Here is a 22,939-nt window from a genome sequence, read left to right as displayed (position 1 = left end):
CCAAAACAACAGTTTTGATTGGACGAGAGACTGATTTCAGTAACTTTCTCCTGATAAGAGATCATGGACCATAGACTGGTTCTGGCCGGTTTACAGAGGCTGTGTACTGAGTGCCTTCCCATCTTCTGCTTCACCTAGGGCCTAATTGTAATGCACTTAAATGTTAAGTCTCCACCCCAAAGTGAACATGGGCTGCATGTAACATGCATGTTTACTTTCTACACATGCATGTGACCCCTTTCATGAATATTCACAGCTTATCCTATAATCATTAAACATGTATACTTAGCCAACTCATTTGGCATAAATTCCTGTTCCATTCTTCCCTCCCTCGAAGTGCCTGCTTTCAGTTTCTGCCAGAGGCCACACTTCCCAGCCTGTCAAGACAGCCAACCTGCAGGCTGCATAAGAAATCAACCTTTCCTCTTCAAATTTAGGAGCCTCAGGATTCTTCAGTTAACACCAACATGCCGTCAGTGTTGAGAACCACTGCCAGAGAGGACAGAATCTAAAAGCTCTGGAAATTGAAAACACTAGAATGACTCAACAAAGTACAGCCTGCTCAGCCACCCCTTAAACCATCCCTCTTATGTGACCCTGGGAGACTGTCTTAATGAAGGGGGCACCAGCATCTTTGAAGAGCTCTAAGGTGGCTATCCTTATAGGCCAGAGATGACAGTGAGAATACTAACAATGGAATTTGGTTCTCTGATCACAGTGGAAATCATGAGATTTGGGATTAGTAAAGGCCAGTGGCATCCCTTATCTGCACAGACAAGGTGGGCACAACTGCCACAGTGAGTCAAAGGGCAATGTGGTGATCAGAATATTCTGACCCACAAGAATCAATGGTAAATTGACCATCAGGTGTCTGTCTCCTAAGTTGATGCTTGACATTTAATAAGAAAATTTCTAGATTTACTGAGCAGAAACCTAACTCAAGTCCCATAAAGAATTCACAGCTTCTTACCCAGATCCCAGATCTAACCTGCTTCATAGACCTAGAGCTCCTCAACTAACCTAGAGAGAGGTTCCTTGAGACCCCTGCAAAGTGGCCATAGTTCCAAAACACTTTCCTTCTCCAGGGAGTCTTCAGCATTTATCATGTGACTGAGCACTGGAGAAATAGAATTACCCAGACCCTTTCAAGTGCCACCATAGTCCAATACTCAAGAACTTATCTAGGCCGGGCGCGGTGGCTCACGCTTGTAATCCCAGCACTTTGGGAGGCCAAGACGGGCGGATCACGAGGTCAGGAGATCGAGACCACGGTGAAACCCCGTCTCTACTAAAAATACAAAAAAATTAGCCAGGCATGGTGGCGGGCGCCTGTAGTCCCAGCTACTCAGAGAGGCTGAGGCAGGAGAATGGCGTGAACCCGGGAGGCGGAGCTTGCAGTGAGCCGAGATCATGCCACTGCACTCCAGCCTGGGTGACAGAGCGAGACTCCGTCTCGGAAAAAAAAAAAAAAACTTATCTAGATCAGGTGCTACATGGAGTCTTAGCCCAAATCCATCTCACATCTGTTCAGGGGGCCTATAGACCCATCCTTGGTTTAAAAAAAAAAAAAAAAAAACTATCAGGATCACAAGAGATAACAATCCATACATCATCTCAGAGATATATCACAGAATCAGCCTCTGAATTCCCCCTTTTAATCTACCCATCAAGCAAATGCATGGCAGTAGCTAAAAGAGGAAGGTGCAAAAAAAGACTGGCAGTCAGCAGAGGCCTCCCCATTCTGAAACCTACCTATGATAACAGTAACAGTGCTCTGTGTCTTCTTACCAATATAGGGTACCTTGACCACGACTCTTAGCAACTATACCGGAAAGAGAAGCATACCCATTTTCTAATCTCACAGCTGCCCTCTGGAAACCACAAACAAAACCTGATGAATATGGAGGGAGAAACCATTCCAGGCAGAGAAAACCAAGCCGGAGGCATATAATCCAGGTACTGCCACACTGTTGTGGCAGGTCCCCACTTCTGTATCTAATGTAAGCATCTACTGCAGTGTGGATGATACATACATTTATCAAGGGTTATATGACACACATTTTGAAACAGAACCACAACTATGCCTCCTATATGAATGTTTTCTTAGAAGCCAAGTTACTATTGCCTTGTAATTAAAATTGGGTCTTTTAGATGCTGTAATAATTTAAAAGTTATGGCATAGAGAACTCCAATATTACAATTTTGAGCTTGCTAAATATAACTAGTATTATTTACTTGTTACTATACTATTAAAAGTCATATCTTCAACACTCCTCAAATAGTAGAAATACAAAGGAAGCTCACTTTAAGTTGCATTTTTCTGCTTCAGGGATCAGCTCTGATTAGTTGTGTTTTGTGCAATTCTTTCCATCTCTAATTCTGTTTCCATGTTTCTTTCATCTAATAGAAAATTCAATGTGATGCTTTGCTAGGTTCCCAAGGATTACTAACTTACACTATATTCAAATATGTTAGTCTCATACATGCTGCCCTAAAAAATACAGCAAAGGTACATTCATAGCCTAGGTAAAACGAGCACCAAAATTAGTCATAGCAGCAAACATAGAAGCTAAAGATTGTTCTATGAGATGTCAGATAAGAAATTAAATGAATTCCATCATTTTAAGAAATTAGAAAGCATGTCTTTAAAGAATTCTTTGATGTGAGATGTTTAATTTGTATGCAAAAGTGATTCAAATATGGCAATTCCCCAAATGATATGTACTTCAGCATCACAGCTTAATATAAGAAACAAATCCAGAATGTTTCACTTCATTCTACACAAAAATGTGATTATTCAACTCTTGCTTTATCATTTTCAACAAATTTGCCTCTCCTACTGTCCAAAAAGTAACAAAAAAAGAAGTCTGTGAGATACAAGGGTAAATTCACTGAAATTAACAATGTGGAGGATTTAAATGATATGTCTAAGCTTAGGGCTACAAAGAAGCAAGAAACAATCACACACTGTGTCTGATGTAAAATATGGCATCCTATGGCCCCTCAAAATATACAGTGTACAAAACAACTGAGAAAACTACACTAAAGCAGGAATGGGATACAAAGTACTCCATGAGGACACATTAATAAAACAAAATAAACAAATACGTAAGCTCAACTTCAGCTTCAAATCCAACAGGATAGTTTTTCCAGAAAAGCATCTAAGAGTTCAAGACCAGACTCAGCAACATGATAAAACCTCATTTCTACAAAAAATACAAAAATTAGCCAGGCGTGGTGGCGCACCCCTGTGATCCCAGCTACTTGGGAGGCTATGGTGGGTATACTGCAAGGGAGGCAGAAGTTGCAGTGAGCCCAGACTGCCCAACTGCACCCCAGCCTGGGTGACAGAGTGAGACCTTGTATAAAACAAAACAAAACAAAACAAAAGACTAAGCCAATTAGTCTTCTAATTGCTTCTCTTCACTTCTCACAGCTTTTCTTCCTTTGCTTTCCTATTAGAATGGATAAACTAGGTCCTGGGTAAAAGACTCAGAAACACAGGGCTTTGTGCAAGAGAGTTTGTAAGTGGCCACTCTCTCCCTCCAAAGAGATCCAATCCCTCTCCTGACTGAAACTCAGCTATCTTCTGGAGAACAGCTAAACTAGGCTGACTAACCTCTTTCACCACGAATTCTCCAGCACAAACCTGGTTTCTGTAGAGCACTATTCTCTTTCCCTAGAGGGCCAGCTTTCCCCGTCTCTGAGATGACACTTCATATCTCCTCCGCTACTCAAATCCCTTGGGTACTCGTTATTCTCCTTCTGATGAATGATATTTCCAATGTATTGCTGAATTCAGTTTGCTAGTATTTTGTTGAGGATTTCTGCATCAATATTCATCAGAAATACTAGCCCATACTTTTCTTTTTTTGATATGTCTTTGTCAGATTTTGGTATCTAGGTAATACTGGCCTTGTAGAGTAATACTGGAAGTACTCTCTCCTCATCTTATTTTATGTATGTATGTATGTATTTATTTTTTTGAGTAGCTTGAGTAGGATTGGTATTAGTTGGTTCTGCTTTAAATATTTGGTAGAATTCAGCAGTGAAGCCATCAGGTCCCTGGCTTTTCTTTACTGGGAGACTTTTATTATGACTTTGATCTCATTATTTGTTATTAGTCTGTTCAGGTTTTGGATTTCTTCATGGTTCAATCTTGGTAGATTGTATTTATCTAGGAATTTGTCCACTTCTTTTAGATTTTCCAATTTATTGGCATATTGTTGATACAGTAGTCACTAACGACCCTTTAAATTTCTGCAGTATTAGTTGTAATGTGCCCTTTTTCATTTCTGATTTTATTTATCTGGATCTTCTGGTTTTCTTAGTCTGGCTAAAGGTTTGTCATTTTGTTTTAACTCTTCGGAAAAACTACTTTTTGTTTCATTGATCTTTCATATTGTTTCTCCATTTCAATTTCATTTATTTCTGCTCTGATCTTTATTATTTCTTTTCTTCTAATTTTAGATTTGGGTTTCTCTTGCTTTTCTAATTCTTTAAGATGCATTGTTAGATTGTTCACTTGAAGTTTTTCCTCTTTTTGACGTAGGCGCTTATAGTTATAAAATTACCTCTGAGTACTGCTTTTACTGTATCCCATAGGGTTTTTTTTTTTGGCAGAATCTCACTTTGTCGCCCAGGCCGGAGTGCAGTGGTGTGATCTTGGCTTACTGCAAGCCTCCACCACCCAGGTTCAAGAAATTCTTGTGCCTCAGCCTCCCAGGTAGCTGGAATTACAGGCGCCTGCCACCATGCCTGGCTAATTTTTGTATTTTTAGTAGGGACGGGGTTTCACCATGTTGGCCAGGCTGGTCTCGAACTCCTGGTCTCGAACTCCTGTCCTCAAGTGATCTGCCTGCCTCGGCCTCCCAGAGTGCTGGAATTACAAGCATGAGCCACCATGCCCAGCCTCCCAAAGGTTTTGGTATGCTGTATTTACATTATCATTTGTTTCCAGAAATTTTTCAATTTTTTTTTTTTTTTTTTTTTTGAAACCAGGCTGGAGTGCAGTGGCGTGATCTCAGCTCACTGCAACCTCCACTTCCTGGACTCAAGCAATCCTCCCACCTCAGCCTCCCAAGTAATGCGAACCACAGGCACGTGCCACCATGCTTGGCTAATTTTTGTGCAGTTTTTTTTTGTTTGTTTGTTTTTTTGTAGAGGCAAGGTTTCACCATGCTGCCCAGGATGGTCTGGAACTCCTGGCCTCAGGTGATCTGCCTACCTCGGTCTCCCAAAGTGTCAGGATTATAGGCATGAGCCACAGTTCCTGACCCAAATTCTTTTTCCCCCCCATAGAAAGCAGAAAAATTATTCCAAAAGAAGGCAGAAATAATAAATTCATCCTGAAAATACAGTAAAGTGTAATTCTGTTGAGACAGCTCTTCCCTCTGAAAATGCTCTCCTAGTGACTGCCCCACTGGAGTATTAATTGTCTTGCAGCAGTTTCTAAACACTTCATTGGTTCCCATGTGAGAAAGCAGGAGCCATCTTCAAATGCACAGATTCCAAGGAGAGAGTAACGTATCTCTCAGAAGAAGACCATCTTCTATCTCAGAAGAGTACATAATCATTTTGTGGAGTCAGCACAGTTCAGTTTAAGTAGGGACATAATTCGTTAAAGTGTAAAAAAGTGAAGGAAAAAAACACTACATTATAGAATAAGACATTTAAATGTGGTGCTGATGTTTAAGGCAACTGATGACCAAAATGGGCAAGTCAAGAAAGGTAGTCTGGTTTGGAGGTGATTTTGCATCTAGAAGGCATTCTCTCCTCGTGACCTCAAAGACTAAGCACTGTAGAGCACATCTTCTTCTCAAGGCCAATGATGCTTCAGATACCAAATGGCTTCATTTTTCAACTGTGGTCCAAAGAGAGGGTTGAGTTGGGCCAGAATTGAAATCAGCCAAAAGAGATAGCAGAAAACTGGACAGGTCACCAATATGGTAATGATAATTCCCCAGTAAGGACCCTTAGGGATAAACCAAGGCACCAAGAAGCCAACGAAGCCCCAGAACATGCTCATCACAGTGAGAGGCACCATGAGGCCATGATATGCCACAGTCACTGCCTGAGCTGCCAGCCTCTGCCCCACCACCTCACTTCCCAAATTCCTTCTTTTTTGTTTTGTTTGTTTTTTAGACGGAGTCTCACTCTTTCGCCCAGGCTGAAGTGCAGTGGCACAATCTCAGCTCACTGCAACCTCCACCTCCCAGGTTCAAGCAATTCTCCTGCCTCGGCCTCCCCAGTAGCTAGGATTACAGGTGCACGCCACCAGGCCTGGCTAATTTTTGTATTTTTCTTTCTTTTTTTTTTTTAGTAGAGACAGGGTTTCACCATGTTGGTCAGGCTGCTCTTGAACTCCTGACCTTGTGATCCACCCACCTCAGCATCCCAAAGTCCTGGGATTACAGGCATGAGCTACCACATCTGGCCCCCAAATTCCTTCTTAATTTCTGCACTGACCCACTATTCAGGAGCATATTGTTTACTTTCCACGTATTTGTAAAGTTTCCAAAATTCTTATTAATTTCTAGTTTTACTCCATAGTGGTCAGAAAAAAGGCTTGATATTATTTCAATTTTTTTGAATGTTTTAAGACTTGTTTTGTGATCTAAAATGTGGTCTAACCTTGAGAATAATTCATGTCTGAGAAAAAGAATGTGCATTCTGCAGCTCTTGGATGAAATGTTCTGTAAATATTAGATCCTTTTTGTCTATAATGCAGATTAAGTCTGATGCTTCTTTGTTGATTTTCTGTCTGGGAGATCCGTCCAATGCTGAAAATGGGGTTTGAAGTCTCCAGCCATTATTGTATCAAGGCCTCTCTCTTTAGGTCTAATAATATCCCCTTTATATATCTAGGTGCTCCAGTGTTGGGTACATATATATTTTACATTATTATATCACCTTGCTGAACTGACCCCTTTATCATTATGTAGTGACCTTCTTTGGCTCTTACAGATTTTGTCTTGAAATCTATTTTATCTAATGTAAATATAACTATTCCTGCTCTTTTTTGGTTTCCACTGGCATGGAATATTTTTTCCATCCCTTTATTTTCAGCCTGTGTGTATCTACATAGGTGAAGTGTGTTTCTTGTAGGCAACAATCAATGGGTCTTGTTTTTTCATCCAGCCAGTCTCTATCTTTTGACAGGAGAGTTTAGTCCATTTACATTCAATATTATTATTGATAAGTAAGGACTTACTCCTGCCATTTTGTTATTTGTTTTCTGGTTGTTTTGTGATCTTCTCTTCCTTCTTTCTTTCCTGTCCTCCACTAGTGAAGGTGATTTTCTCTGGGGATATGATTTAGTTTCTTGCTTTTTATTTTGTGTGTATCCACTATGTGTTTTTTTGTTGTTGTTGGTTTTTGGCTTGAGGTTACCATGAGGCTTGCGAATACTACCTTATAATCCATTATTTTAACCTGATAACAACTTAATTCTATTTACATAAACCAACAAACAAGGAAAAAGAAAACTAATAAAAACTCTATGCCTTAATTTCATGCCCCTGCTTTTAAACTTTTTGCTGTTTCTATTTAGATCTCATTGCACTGACCATCTTGAAAAATTGATGTAGTTATAACTTTTGATTGGCTCATATTTTAGTCTTTCTACTTACAGTAGTAGTAGTTTACACACCACAATTACACTGTTACAATATTCTTTATTTTGCTGTGTACTTAAAATTACCAGTGAGTTTTCTACCTTCAGATGATTATTTCCCATTACTGTCCTTTTCTTTCTGACTGAAGTATTCCCTTTAGCATATCTTGTAGGACAGGTCTGGTGTTAATTAAATCCCTCAGGTTTTGTTTGGGAAAGTCTTTATTTCTCCTTCACATTTGAAGGATATTTTCACCAGAAATATTCTTCTAGGATAAAAGTTATTTTCTTTCAGTACTTTAAATATGACATGCCACTCTCCTGGCCTTTAAGGTTTACACTGAAAAGTGTGCTGCCAGATGTACTGGAGCTCCATTTTATGTTATTTCTTTCTTTTCTCTTGCTGCTTGTAGGATCCTTTCTTTATCCTTGACCTTTAGGAGTTTGATTATTAAATGCTTTGAGGTTGTCTTCTTTGGGTTAAATCTGCTTGGTGTTCTATAACCTTCTTGTACTTGGACACTGACATCTTTCTCTAGGTTCAGAAAATTCTCTATTATCCTTTTGAATAAACTTTTTACCTCTATCTTTCTCTACCTCCTCTTTAAGGAGACTTCAGACTTTCTCTTTTGAGGCTATTTTCTAGATCTTGTAGGCATGCTTCTTGTTTTTTTCGAGACAGGGTCTCACTCTGTCACCGAGGCTGGAGTGTAGTGGCATGATCTCAGCTCACTGCAACCTCCACCTCCAGGGCTCAAGTGATCCTCCCACCTCAGCTTCCAGAGTACAGGCTCACACTATCACACCCAGCTAATTTTTGTATTTTTTGTAGAGACGGGGTTTCACCATGTTGCCTAGGCTGGTCTCAAACTCCTGAGCTCAAGCAATCCAGCCTCAGCCTCCCTAAGTGTTGGGATTACAAGCATGATACTGCGCCCAGCCTGTGTATTTTCAATTAGCCAGTCTTCAAGCTCATTAATTCTCTCTTCTGCTTAATAAATTCTGCTAGTAAAGGACTCTGATATATTTTTCAGTGTGCCAACTGTATTTTTCAGCTTCAGAATTTCTGCTTGATTTTTTAATTATTTCAATCTCTTTGTTAAATTTATCTGATAGAATTCTAAATTCCTTCTCTGTGTTATCTTGAATTTCTTTGAGTTTCCTCAACATAGCTATTTTGAATTCTCTCTCTGAAAGGTCACCTATCTCTGTTTCTCCAGGATTGCTCCCTCGTGCCTTATTTATAAAGTTCATTGGTGAGGTCATGTTTTCCTGGATGGTGTTGATGTTAGCAGATATTCTTCAGTGTCCGGGCATTGAAGAGTTAGTTATATATTATAGTCTTCACTGCCTGGGCTTATTTGTAGCCATCCTTCTTGGGAAGGCTTTTCAGATATTTGAAAGGACTTGGGTGTTGTGATCTAGGCTGTGTGATCCAGGCTGTATCTGCTTTAGGGGGCACCCCGTGCCCAGTAACACTGTGGTTCTTGCAGACTCGGACATGTACAGCCTTGATGGTCTTAGATGAGATCTGGAAGAATTCTCTAGATCACCAGGCAGACGCTCTTAATCCCTTCCCTTTCTCCCAAACCTACAGAGTCAGTCAGTCTCTCTCTCTCTCTCCGCCCCCCCCATTCTCTGTCTCTCTCCCTTTCTCTCTCTGTTCTGAGCCACCTACAGACCTAAAGCTTGGGGTGGAGTGACACAAGCACCCCTGTGGCCACCACCACTATGACAGCACTGGGTCAGACGTGAGAAGTGCTAGGTCTTACCCAAGGCCTGCTATAACCACTCCCTAGCTACTGCTTATGTTTGCTCAAGGCCCTGGGGCTATACAATCAGCAGGTGGCAAAGCCAGCCAGGCCTGTCCTTCCCTTCAGGGCAGCAAGGTCCCCCAAGTCCCAGGTGGGTCCAGAAGTGCCATCCAGGAGTCAGGGACTAAAGTCAAAAACCTTAGAAGTCTACCTGGTGTTCTAATGTAGTGCAGCTGAACTGGTACTGAAACTACACAATGCAGTCCCTCCCTTCCTCCTTCCCCTTTCCAAAGGGAGAGGATCCTCACCTGTAGCCACCACCAGGCCATGAGGAATACTGCCAGACTACCACTGATGCTCCCTTAAGGACCAAGGTCTCTTAAGTCAGCTTGTCATAAATGCTGTCTGACCTGGGCCTCACCCTTCAGGACAGTGGGCTCCCCCTCTGGCCCAGGAGGTCCAGAAATGCCATCCAAGAGTCAAGTCCTGAAATCAGGGATCCCAAGAGCCCTTTTGGTGTTCTACCCTCTTTGGCCATGCTGGTAGCAAGACTTTTCTCAAGCAGGAGGAGTTCTGCCCCATACACCACAACTAGTTATGTGGTAAGTCTCATCTGAAGCCAGCAAGTCTTAGAGACTCACCAATGCCCTCGAAATGTAATATGGGGGTATCACTGCTGGTTATTCAGGGCCCAAAGGCTCTTCGGTTCACAGGTAATGAATGCTGACAGGACTGGGTCCTTTCCCTCAAGGCAACAGGTTCCCTTCTGGCCCAGGGTGTTCTAGAAATACCATCTGGGAGCCAGGGCCTGAAACAGGGGCCTCATGACTTTAACTGGTGTCCTATCTTGCTGTGTCCTAGGTGCAAGACAAAGTCCTCCCCACTCTTCCCTCTTCTCTCCTCAGGCAGAAGGATGGGGTCTTTTGGAGCCACAAGCTAGGCAGCCTGGGGTTGGGGGAGGAATGAAGCCAGCACTCCCCAGCTGCCACCTCAGTATGTCACGTGCCCCCTCAGTCCACTGTCTCTGGGCCTAATTCAGCACTAGGACTCACAAGTTGCAGTCTTTATGGCCTAGACTACCTTTCAACATTACTTGTACACAGAGTGCTGCAGCGCTCAGTGGTACGATTTGCAGGAACTCAAGCTCCCACCACTGGGATGAGTGACTCCCCTTTGGCTAGGGCTGGATTACATGCTCTCTCCATGGGCAGGCATCAGCTGAGTTTGATCTCGGTTTCCTTTCTGCTCTAACAGGACACCGCTGAGTTCAGTGCCTCACAATTGCTATGTTCTCCCTTCCCCAGTGCCCAGAGATGTTCTCCACACCAGGCTGCTGCTAGGGCGGGGATGATCAGGGAGTGGTGTTGGCAATTCAGAACTATTTCGTTTTTTGTTTTGTTGTTTTTTTTTCTGGTGCTTCTTTCAGCGATATGAGGTTAAAAGCCGGTACTATGAGTGCTCACCCGATTTTTGGTTTTTACAAAGGTGCTTTTACTGTGTAGATACTTGTTAACTTGGTATCCTTGCAGGAGGGATGATAGGTGGAATCCTCTATTCCACCATCTTGCTCTGCCTCATTATTCTCTTTCTCACGGTGACCTTGCTGTACCCCAGAGTCAGAAGCCACTATATAGTAGATAGCTCACTCAAGGCTGGGTGTGGTGTTTCACGCCTATAATCCCAGCACTTTGGGAGGCCAAGGCAAGCAGATTGCTTGAGTCCAGGAGCTCAAGAAGATAACTCATCATCCAACACCAAATCTTACCCACTTCATTTACATTTATTCATTTTTTCCTCCTGTTATAGTGGATAAAGTGCCCCTTCCTTCTCTGATCTAAGACCAATTACCCTGGGTCATTCTCTTCCTTCCACCCATTTTAAGAATTATCTACCTTCAGTTGGCCTTTCTCCAACCTCTATCTTCAATGCCCAGATTCCCCCCAGGATGAATATTTTCCATTAGCCTTTACATATGCCTCACACTCAGAGCCAAACTTTTTCTAAGACTTATCTAGAAGGCCAGGCACGGTGGCTCATGCCTATAATCCCAGCACTTTGGGAGGCCAAGGTGGGTGGATCACTTGAGGTCAGGAGTTCAAGACCAGCCTGGCCAACATGATGAAACCTCATCTCTACAAAAAATATGAAAATTAGCCAGATGTGGTGGCACATGCCTGTAATCCCCAGCTACTTGGAAGGCTGAGGCAGGAAAATCACTTGAACCCAAGAGGCGGAGGTTGCAGTGAACCAATCACGCCACTGCAATCCAGCCTGGGCAACACAGCAAGACTCTGTCTTAAAAAAAAAAAAAAAAAAAAAAGCCTATCTAGATGTAGATTCACCACTTGTTCACCTCTAGTTTTCTATACAATCACCCCAATCTGTCTCCTATCTCAAATTTTTCTTTATGAGTCACTAATAACCCCATCTTACCAGATCCAACAGAAATGTCTATTTTCAACTTATGTAACTCAAAAGTAAAAAAGATGACCATTTTCTCCTTCACAGAACACACAACTCTCTTTCCCTCCATTAGCAACTTTCTGGAGTTTCTACTTAACCATTGCTCCTTCTCAGTCTCCTTTATTACTTCAACGTCCTCTGTTTAATATCCTTCACCCATCCAAAAGTTCCACAAAGACAGGGACAACACCTGCTTTATTTGCCTCCAAGGCCTACCCAATTACTTGGCTCAAAGAAGGTGCTCGCTAAATATTTGTTGACTGGATACCAAAAAAAATTTTTTTTAATTAAAAAAAACCCTCAATTCATACCTAACTCCCTATACAAAATTAACTAAAATTTTATTGTAGGTTAAAATACAAAATTCAAAACTACAAAAATTTTAGAAACACACATGAGAAAAACTCTGTGACCTTGCATTAGAAAGACTTAAGACAACAAAAGAACCATTCGTAAAAGAAAATATTGGCAAGTTGGACTTCATCAAAATTAAGAATGTTTTAAAGATACTATAAAATAAAAAGACAAGCCACAGAGAAAATATTGCCAACCATATGTTGGATAAAGAACTTGTATCCAGAATATTTTAAAAACTCAGATACAGATGTTTACAGACAAGAACAGACAGATGACAGAAAGGCAGATAACAGTCAAAACTCAGTAACAAAACAACTTCAAACAATTTTAGACATGATTTCCCTCAACTGAGTTGGTCCACACCCATTCAGCCTCATCTACCACCACATGCAAGCTATATGTACATCATAAGACCTCCGCTATGCTGTTATCGTTCATGCTGTGTTGCTTATCTTGTACCTTCTCATAAAGCTAAGTAGACCTGATGTTGACTGAATATAATTAAGTATCAACATATATTAATGCAGCAGTCCCCAACCTTTTTGGAACCAGAGATCAGTTTTGTGGAAGACAATTTTTCCATGGACCAGGGTTGGGGGATGGTTTTGGGATGAAACTGTACTGCCTCAGATTATCAGGCATTAGATTTTCATAAAGTGTGCACAACCTACATCCCTTGCATGCGCAGTTCACAATAGGGTTCACGCTCCTATGAGCATCTAATGCCACTGCTGATCCGACAGGAGGCGGAGCTCAGGCAGTAATGCTCACTGGCCCACCGCTCACCTCCTGCTGTGCAGCCTGGTTCCTAACAGGCCATAAACCAGTCCTCGTCCACAGCCTGGTTTGGGGACTCCTGTATTAATATATCTACTATAATATGCGCTTGTGTATGTGTGTGTGTGCATTCACAGCATATGTGTGTTGAATTCATCAGTGAAGTCATCTAAGCCTGGAACTGTTATTATGGGAAGGTTTTTAATAATGTACTAACAGATATAGGGCTCCCCAAATTTTTCTATCAGTTCCAGAAAGTTCTGTTATTCAAGCACTTTTTCCATTTAAGTTGCCAAGTATGAAGTTATTCAGATTATCCCCTTAGTATCTTTTAACATACATTGGACCATACTGCTATCTCCTAGTCTTGATGTTGGTAATTTGTATTTTCTCTTTATTTTCTTTTGATCAATCTAGCTAGAGATTTAAAAATCTTATGCAATTTATCAATATGAACTATTGGTTTGGTTTCATCTCTTTTATTCTTTTCTACCTCTGGGAACACAGGACATAATTTTTTATCTATTGTTACTTATCGAGTTCATTGAGTTCAGCTCTTATTTTTATTATTTCCTTTATTTGAATTGCATTGGGTTTAATTTGCTCTCCTTTTTCTAGCTTCTTAAACTAGAACTTAAAACATTCTTGATTTCTAATATAGTGGCTCCCAAAGAATAGTCCCTAAACCAGCAGCATCAAAAGCCACAAGGGCACTTACTAGAAATGCAAATTATTGTGCCCCACTCAAAATCTACAGAACGAGAAACTTTGGAGGTGGGGTCTGACAATCTGTGTGTTTTGCTGTTTTTGGGCGGCAAGGTGTCACCCAGGCTGGAGTGCAGTGACAAGATTCTGGCTCACTGCTAACTCCACCTCACAGATTTAAGCAATTCTCATGCCTCAGCCTCCCAAGTAGCTGAGATTACGGGTGTGTACCACCACGCCCAGACAATTTTTGTACTTTTAGTAGACAGGGTTTCTACTAAACCACCCTTGAAGGCCAGGCTAGTCTCAAGCTCCTGGCCTCAAGTGATCTGCCCGCCTCAACCTCCCAAAGTGCTGGGATTACAGGCATGAGTCACCACGCCCAGCCTGACAATCTGTGTTTTAGTAAACCTTCCAGACAATTGTGATGCACAGAGTTTTCAGAACTACTGCTCTAATCTGAGCATCTCCGTTATGAATTTTTTCACTCTTACGCCCACTTCAGGAGCATCACAAATGTGGTGATGTGTTGGGTTCCCCTTATTACTCAGCTTTAAATATTTTCTAAAAATTTGTGAGATTTTATTGACACATGAGTTACAAGTATTTTTCTTAATTTTCCAACATTTGGGGGATTTTCTAGATTTCCTCTTGTTACACATTTCTAATTTAATTCCATCATGGTCAGAGAACATATTCTAAATAATTTCAATACTTTGTTATAAAGATATGTTTTATGGCCAAGAATATGGTCTGTTTTAGTGACTATTCAGTATGCTTTCAAAATAAAGGTATTGTATAATCGTGGGAATTAGCAGTCTATAAATGTTACCTCAATTTCATTAACATCATTCAAATCTTCCATGTTCTCACATAATTTTTATCTACTTATTTTAAAAATATCCAACAATACTGAATTTGTCATTATCAAGTTCTTTTAGTTCTGTGAATTTTTCTTTCATATATTTTTAAGTAGTCTCATTTTACACAGACAAATTAAGGATTGTTAATGCTTCCTAATGAACTGAAATTTTCATTATTATGAACTGTTTTTATCTCTAGTAATACTCCCTTAATTTCTACTTTGTTATTAATTTAGCTACTTAAGCTTTCTTGTTACTAGTGTTTCCATGGTATATCTTCTATTTTTTTAAGTCTAACTTCCTATTTAAAGTATGTCTCATATAAACTGTATATAGCTATGTTTTTGTTTTTGTTTTTGTTTTGAGACGGAGTCTCACTCTGTCGCCCAGCCTGGAGTGCAGTAGTGGGATCTCAGCTCACTGTAACCTACGCTTCCAGGTTTCAAGCCATTCTCCTGCCTCAGCCTCCCAAGTAGCTGCGATTACAGAGGCATGCACCATCACATCCACCTAATTTTTTTGTACTTTTTTTAGTAGAGACAGATTTCATCATGTTGGTCAGGGTGATCTTGAACTCCTGACCTCAAGTGATCCACTCGCCTTGGCCTCCCAAAGTGCTGGGATTACAGGTGTGAGCCACTGGACCAGCCTAGGTCTTTTTTTTTTTCCGCAATATGACAATCTCTGCCTTTTGATGGGAATATTTAGGCTACTCATATTTAATAGCTATTAATATGGTGAGGTTTAAGTCTATCATCTTGTCATTTGCTTTCTATTTGACCCATTTTATCTTTCTTCCTTTATTCCTCCTTTCCTGATTATTCCTGATTAGATGTTAATTTAGTTTTTCTTTCAAGACTAGTCAAGTGAAGCAGTGGGAATGGAGAAGAAACAAATCTGTAACTAACTGGAATCAGTTAGTTGTAAACACCACAGCACTATGACTAGCCAAGTATTCCTTTTTATCTCTTCTATTCACTATTTAGTAATTACTCTCCTTTTTCAGGTTTTTTTTTTTAACTGCATAGTCTTCCAATTATAATAGCATGCATAATTATCAGAAGTAACCTTGAATCATTATTTCACATACATGTAAGAACATATACAATATTAGCTCATAATATTATATTATGGGCTATACACGGCACCATGGCTCGTGCCTATAATCCCGGCACTTTGGGAGGCTAAGGCGGATGAATCACCTGAGGCCAGGAGTTCAAGACCAGCCTGGCCAACATGATGAAACCCCATCTCTACTAAAAAATAAAATAAAAAATTAGCCAGGCATGGTGGCACACACCTGTAATCCCAGTTACTCGGGAGGTTGAGGCACGAGAATCACTTGAACCCAGGAGGTAGAGGTGCAGTGAGCCAAGATTATGCCACTGCACTCCAGCCTGGGTGACCGAGTGAGACTCTGTCCAAACAAAAATACTCACATATTCAATAGATACATAAAACATAATACACACATAAAATATAGGGATACAATAAAATTCACATTAAACACTTCCGCATGTGTTCCTCCAATCCTTTATACAACTGCTGTCACATATTTTACTTCTACTTACGTTATAAAACACACAATACATTTTTCTGGCCTTAATAAATAGATTTAACAAGTTATGAAAAATTGTTTATTTTCCAACATATTTACCACTATAGTACTCTTCAATTATTCTTGTAAACCCAGGTTTATATTTGCTCATTTAACAAGAAAAACTCACTTTAACATTTCTAGTCAAATTCTCTCAGTTTGGAGACTAATTTACTCATTTTTTTCCTTATTTCCCTTTTATTTTTGACAGTATTTTCACAAAATATAGAATTCTGGGATAGCAGTTTTTTTCTTTGAACACTTTAAAAATATTGTTCCACTGTCTAATGGCATCTATGGTTTCCAATGAGAAGTCAGCACGCATTCATGTAACTGTTTCCCAGCATGGAATATATAGGATTTCTCTAATTGCTTTTAGGACTTTTCTCTTTAGTTTTGATTTTCAGCAGTTTGACCATGATGAGCCTAGATGTAGTCCTCTTTGGATTATCTTGGTCAGGGTTCGGTGTGATTCTTGGGAATGTGAGCTGACATTATCATCAATCTGGAAACATTTTCAACAATTATCCCTTCAAATATTCCTTCTATTGCATTCTTTCATCTCCTTCTGAGAGTCGAATCATGTGACTATTAGATAATTTTATGTAATATTATTCCACAAAGTCTCAGACACGGTGTTCTGTTTTCTTCATTCTTTTTGCTTTGTGTGTCAGTTTGAGTCATTTCTATTAAACAGACCTATAATTCACTGATTCTGTCTTCTATTATGTTCTGACTGTGATGTCCATCCACTAAGTGTTTTTGAACTTTTATTGTGAAATAATTATAAACTCAAAGGGAATAGAAAAAGCAGTACGGAGAAGTCCCATATGCCCTTCCTCTAGTTTCCCATAATGGTAACATCTTACATAATTACAGAAAAACATTAAAGCCAAAAGTCTGCTATTGGTACAATGTGTATATATAATTCTACATCACTTTACCACATGTGTAGATTCACACAACTACCACTGCAATCAAAAAAACAGAACCAATCAATCATGAGGAAGATCTCCCTCATCAATCCTTATGCACTCAAACTCTCCCTCTTCCTCTAACATCCCTAACCCCTGGCAACCACTGTGATATAGTTTGGCTCTGTGTCCCCACCCAGATCTCACCCTGAATCGTAATAATCCCCACATGTCAAGGGTGGGACCAGGTGGAGATAACTGAATCATGGGGGTGGTTTTCCTCATGCTGTTCTCATAATAGTGAGTTCTCACAAGATCTGATGGTTTTATAAGGGGCTTCCCCCTTCACTCGGCACTCATTCTCTCCTCCCGCCATGTAAAGAGGTGCCTTCTGCCCTGATTGTAAGTTTCCTGAGGCCTCTCCAGCCATGCGGAACTGTAAGTCAATTAAATCTCTTTTCCCTATAAATTACCCAGTCTTGGGTATTTCTTCATAGCAGCATAAGAATGAACTAATACACACTGATCTGTTTTCTCACACTGTAATTTCAAGAATGGTATATTAATATGACACTTCACTCATAATGCCCTTGAAAGCCATCCAAGTTGTTGGGTATCAATAGTCATCTCTCTTACTAAGCAGTATTCCATCCTAAGGATGTAACACAGTTTGTTTAATCATTCACAAATTGAGTGATATTCTGGTATTTCCAGTTTTAGTCTATTACAAATAAAGCTAGTATGAGCAGTCATATACAGATATTTGCATGTACATAAGATTTCATACTTCTGAAAAAAAGCTCAAAGTAAATATGTAATATGTATATTCATACAGATATGTAATATGGAGTTAAAATATGGTAAGTAAATGTTTAGTTTACCAAATGGCCAAAATGTTTCCAGAGTAGTTGTATCATTTTACACTCCCATCAGCAATATACAGAGCCAGTTTTTCAGCATCCTTGACAGCACTTGGTACTGCCACTATTATATTGCTTTAATAAGTGTATAGTTGCAGAATTAGTTTGCTTTTCTCTAATGGATAATAATGACAAGTATATTCTCATGTACTCATCTGCTATTCATGTAGCCTCTTTGGTAAAATGTTTCTCATGTCTTTTGCCCATTTTCTAATTGAATATTTTTTTGCTGTTGAGGTTTGAGACATACTCCAGATATGAGTCCTTCATCAGATATGTAGCTTGTAAATATTTTCTCCATGTGTCTAGCTTGTCTTTTTCATCATCTTAACAGAGTCTTTAGTGGAGCCAATGTTTTTAATTTTGAAGAAGTCCAATTTATTAACTTTTTTTCTTTTATAGATGATGCTCTTGGTGTTATGTCTAAAATCTCTTTATCTAAGTCAGGGTCACCAACAGTTTCTCCTCTGAGCTTTCAGGATAATATATAATGAAGACTCTGGATAACCTTATTCTCATCTACAGAGTACTGAGTTGTGTTCTGGCAAGTAGCATCTGTCCAATCACCTCAATCCTGTGAAGGCTTCTTTTTGCTTTTGTTAGTACCAGTCTTTTCTTGTTTTTCCTTTAGCCCTAGGATGTAGCCCTTAGTCCCAGTACATGATGCTTAGTCCTAAGGTGTGGCATGGCCCTTCTCAAATTTCAATGGAAAGTTAAAAGGTGTTTACCAAGCCCCTCTTTACTTGGTGAGCCTTCACCTCCAAACTCTATCTCCCTAGCACTGAGCAACTGCTGGAATTTCTGCTCAACGCTTTAACCTCCCAGCTGCTGCTTTCTGCTGGGTTCCACAGGGTGTCATTCAGCACATGCACAGCTTCAAAGTTAGCCAATGACTGTAGAGGAACTTGTACACATATTTTGTGACTCTGCTCTTACTATGATTTTTCCCTACTCATTTTGCACCACCCTTTCCCAGCAGGGCCAAATTCCAACCTCAGTTCTTTGCCCCAGGAAGAAGTCACTTCCTGCCTGAACTCTATTCGCTTGGTGTGAACTTAGTGCATCTGCAGAAGGATAAGCCAGTTAAACGTACAGCTCAGCCGGGTCACTTCCCTTCTTTCAGGTAGTGTGTTGCCTCCAGCTTTTACCTACTTTTGTTTTTATATTCCATCCAGATGCATTATTATTATTATTATTATTATTATTATTGGCAAGAGGGTAAGCCCAATACAGATCCTCGACCATTATCAGAACCATGAGCCCAGGCGTGGTTTTTATGTTAATTTCCCAGTTTGGGAAAAGTATAAATTCATACCCCAATACATGAATAAAATTGAAAAAAAAAAAAACTGCAGTTGAAAAATTATATGGAAGACTTTTTTTCCCTATTTCTAGAGCTGAAGATAAAAATCAACAAACTTCAGCTGGGCGCAGTGGCTCATGCCTGTAATCCCAGCAATTTGGGAGGCCAAGGCAGGTGGATCACGAGGTCAGGAGTTCAAGACCAGCCTGGCCAAGATGGTGAAACCCCATCTCTACTAAAAATACAAAAATAAGCTGAGTGTGGTGGTAGATGCCTGTAATCCCAGCTACTCAGGAGGCTGAGGTAGAGAATTGCTTGAACCTGGGAGGCAAAGGCTGCAGTGAGCCAAGATCGCGCCACTGCACTCCAGCCTGGCCGACAGGGCGAGACTCCATCTCAAATAAATAAATAAGCAAACAAACAAACTTGTTACCTATGTAGGTAAATCAGTTGCCTTTGTTTTTTTTTTTTTGAAAATGCCCCATTTTTCCAAAAGGATAGCCTTCCAAGGCTCTTCACTCCATCTAACTGCTTCAGGCAGACCTCAGGCCTCATCTTCTATTCTTAAATTGTATCAAACCTCAAAACTATTATACAACAGCAATAACCACCATATCATCTTGTCCCAGACAGCCTTAAAGTGTTACCATTTCAGGATTTTAGTTGCCGCCATTTCTGACTTTTGAAAATTTCCCTTACTTTCTTGTTCATTCACATGTGTATTCCAAAGTCTTTTTGTTACATTTTACCCTGCATTTTTAGGTTGGTTTGTTTTGTGTTTGTTTTGTTTTTTGTTTTTGAGATGGAGTCTCACTCTGTCGCCCAGGCTGGAGTGCAGTGGTACGATCTCAGCTCACTGCAACCTCTGCCTCCCAGGTTCAAGCGATTCTCCTGCCTTAGCCTCTCAAGTAACTGAGATTACAGGCATGCACCATCATGCCCGACTAATTTTGTATTTTTAGTAGAGATAGAGTTTCACCATATTGGTCAGGATGGTCTCAAACTCCTGACCTCAGGTGATCCACCTGCCTCGGCCTCCCAAAATGCTGGGATTACAGGCATGAGCCACCGCACCCACCCTCTAGGTTTGTTTTTGTGTGTTGTTTTTTTTTTTTTTTTGATGTGGGAGGATCACACATATTTTGCAAGATTATCTCAACAGCTAAATTGCCATAATTAGAAGACCACATATTATTTTTATAATTAGAATATTTACAAAATCATAATAAATGCTACATGGAAAAACTATAGGGAAGAATAAGTCCATATATATATGTATATATAATTCATATATCTCAGAAAGTGCAACAAGTGCTGTTTGTTCTTGAAAAAAGGTTATAAATTGAAAATGAGGACTATGGAAAATAAGGACAATGACAAGACTGACACTGTGTAGTTGTTCTAGTAATGAAAAGCAATACTACTCAAGCTAGGAGAGAGAGAAGAGGAAGTGGTGCAATCATGCATCTTAATACGGAGCAAGAGCCCAAAGTGGAGCACACAATATCACAGCCTTTGAAACAGATTCATCATACACTATGTTTAGAGTTTCCATAAGCACACAATTTTCAGAAAGAACTAAGTTAAATAATGCTTCAAATCACCATATATCCACTTTTAACATAAAATTCAATTCTATAACCAATTCAGTAGAAGGCTAAAAGACATAGTGCCAATATTCTTTTTGTTTGTGTTTTTTTTTAATTTTATTATTATTATACTTTAAGTTTTAGGGTACATGTGCACAATGTGCAGGTTTGTTACATATGTCATAGTGCCAATATTCTTAAGTCAATAATTCTTACAATATTTCACTCTTTTAAAGAACTAAATCATAAAATATGATTATCCCACCAAAAAATATGAGGACATAGAATGTAAAATAAATTTTTCAAATTAAATTAGAGGCCAGCATTATTCTAAGTGAAGTAACTCAGGAATAGAAATCCAAATGTCGTATGTTCCCAATTATAAGTGGCAGCTAAGCTATGGGTATGCAAAGGCATACAGAGTGGTATAATGGACACTGGAGACTCACAAGTGAGGGAGGGGAGAGGGATTGAAAAGACTACATATGGAGTACAATGTACACTACTCAGGTGACCAGTGCACTAAAATCTCAGACTTCACCATTATACAACTCATCCATGTAATCAAAAACCACTTGTACTCCAAAAGCTATTGAAATAAAAAATATATATTAAAAACATATGAATTAATTAGCAGTCAGGTGCAGTGGCTCATGCCTATAATCCCAGCACTTTGGAAGGCTGAGGCAGGTGGATTGCTTGTCACCAGAAGTCAGAGACCAGCCTGGGAAATAATATGAGACACCATCTCTACTAAAAGTAAAAATTAAAAGATTAGTCAGGCATGGTGACGTGTACCTGTAGTCCCAGCTACTGGGGAGGCTGAGGCGGGAGGATCAGTTGAGCCCATGAGTGTGAACTTTCAGTGAGCCATGATCATGCTACTGCACTCCAACCTGGGCAACAGAGCGAGACCCTGCCTAAACAAAAATTAAATTAAATTTCAAAAACAATAATGGTGAAAATAATGTTACACAGCATGATGAACTTAGTGAATTAATAATCTGTTGAGGCCAGGTGTGATAGCTCATGCTGGTAATCCCAACACTTTGGGAGGCTGAGGTTAATGGATCACTTGAGCCTAGGAGTTTAAGACCAGCCTGGCACCTGGTACACAGTAAGCATTCAATAAAGCTTGGCTAAAATGGTTTTTAAAAAATTAAAAAGGCCAGCCTGGGCAACATAGGGAGACTACGTCTCTACAAAAAATAAAAAATAAAAACACAGCTGGCCATGGTGGCATGCACCTCTAGAACTAGCTAGTCAGGAGGCTGAGGTGGGAAGATGGCTTAAACCCAAGGTAGTGAGCTATGATTGTGCCACTGTAGTCCAGCTTGAACAACACAATGAGACTCCATCTCAAAAATAAAAATAGTAATAATCTGTTGAAAATAAAGAGAAAATGCAATGGCAATTAATGACAATCAATACAATGATTAACATTTCCTGAACTACAATTGTATATTTTAGAAAAATGTTAAAACAGCAGTTATAATCTATATAAGTTTTAATATTATGCTCTTACTGCATACATCACATGAGAGCTAAAGTGGCACTGCAAAGGAAAAGATGTACAATGGAGCTCTCTGGCAGCACTACTTTAATCAAATGATCAAAGTAGGTGCAACTAGTAAAACCTGACACTGCATGCTTCCTGATGAGTTCAAATATGAAGTACCCAGTATCACCTATGATATGTTCTTACCAAAAAAAAAAAAAAAGGTTTAACCTGAATCTAATGAAGCATCCAGACCTAACCTACAGTTTATAGGAAATGTGTGGACTAGAGGAATAAGTTAGCAATACCAAAGAAAAGCAAGGAGACAAATCTGGAATGTGGAACATTCAACAGGACAAACAGCCTGGACTCTCCAAGAATCAATGTAATGTGGCAAGAAAAAATAGAGGAACAATTCTAGAAAAAACATTAGGAAAGAGACTCCAACAGTGAATTATAGAGAGCACCAAGTTGTTTCTTCTAATGATGCAAAGGTGATTTATTTTTAGGAATTCCATTAATATAATCCACCTATTAATAGAGATAGGAAGAAAAATTAAATACTCCTATCTTCTGATGCCATA

The 22,939-nt window shown here is 39.7% G+C and overlaps 2 protein-coding genes across 9 annotated transcripts in view; both read right to left on the bottom strand.

Moving 5' to 3' along the window:
• Positions 1-22,939, bottom strand: part of ULK4 (unc-51 like kinase 4) — a 769,027-nt gene that overhangs the window by 605,581 nt on the left and 140,507 nt on the right. The gene's annotated exons all lie outside the window — the stretch shown is intronic.
• LOC129491282 (V-type proton ATPase subunit e 1-like) lies at positions 3,714-6,160 on the bottom strand (the record flags this gene model as incomplete). Its single annotated transcript, XM_063611512.1, has 1 exon — positions 3,714-6,160. A coding segment is annotated over one exon (342 nt), but the record flags the coding sequence as incomplete, so codon positions are not given.

This window comes from Symphalangus syndactylus, chromosome 1 (assembly GCF_028878055.3).
Source record: "Symphalangus syndactylus isolate Jambi chromosome 1, NHGRI_mSymSyn1-v2.1_pri, whole genome shotgun sequence".
In the NCBI taxonomy this organism is placed as follows: domain Eukaryota; kingdom Metazoa; phylum Chordata; class Mammalia; order Primates; family Hylobatidae; genus Symphalangus; species Symphalangus syndactylus.
Note: the sequence above shows the minus strand (reverse complement) of the source record. Positions and strands in the feature narration are given on the sequence as shown.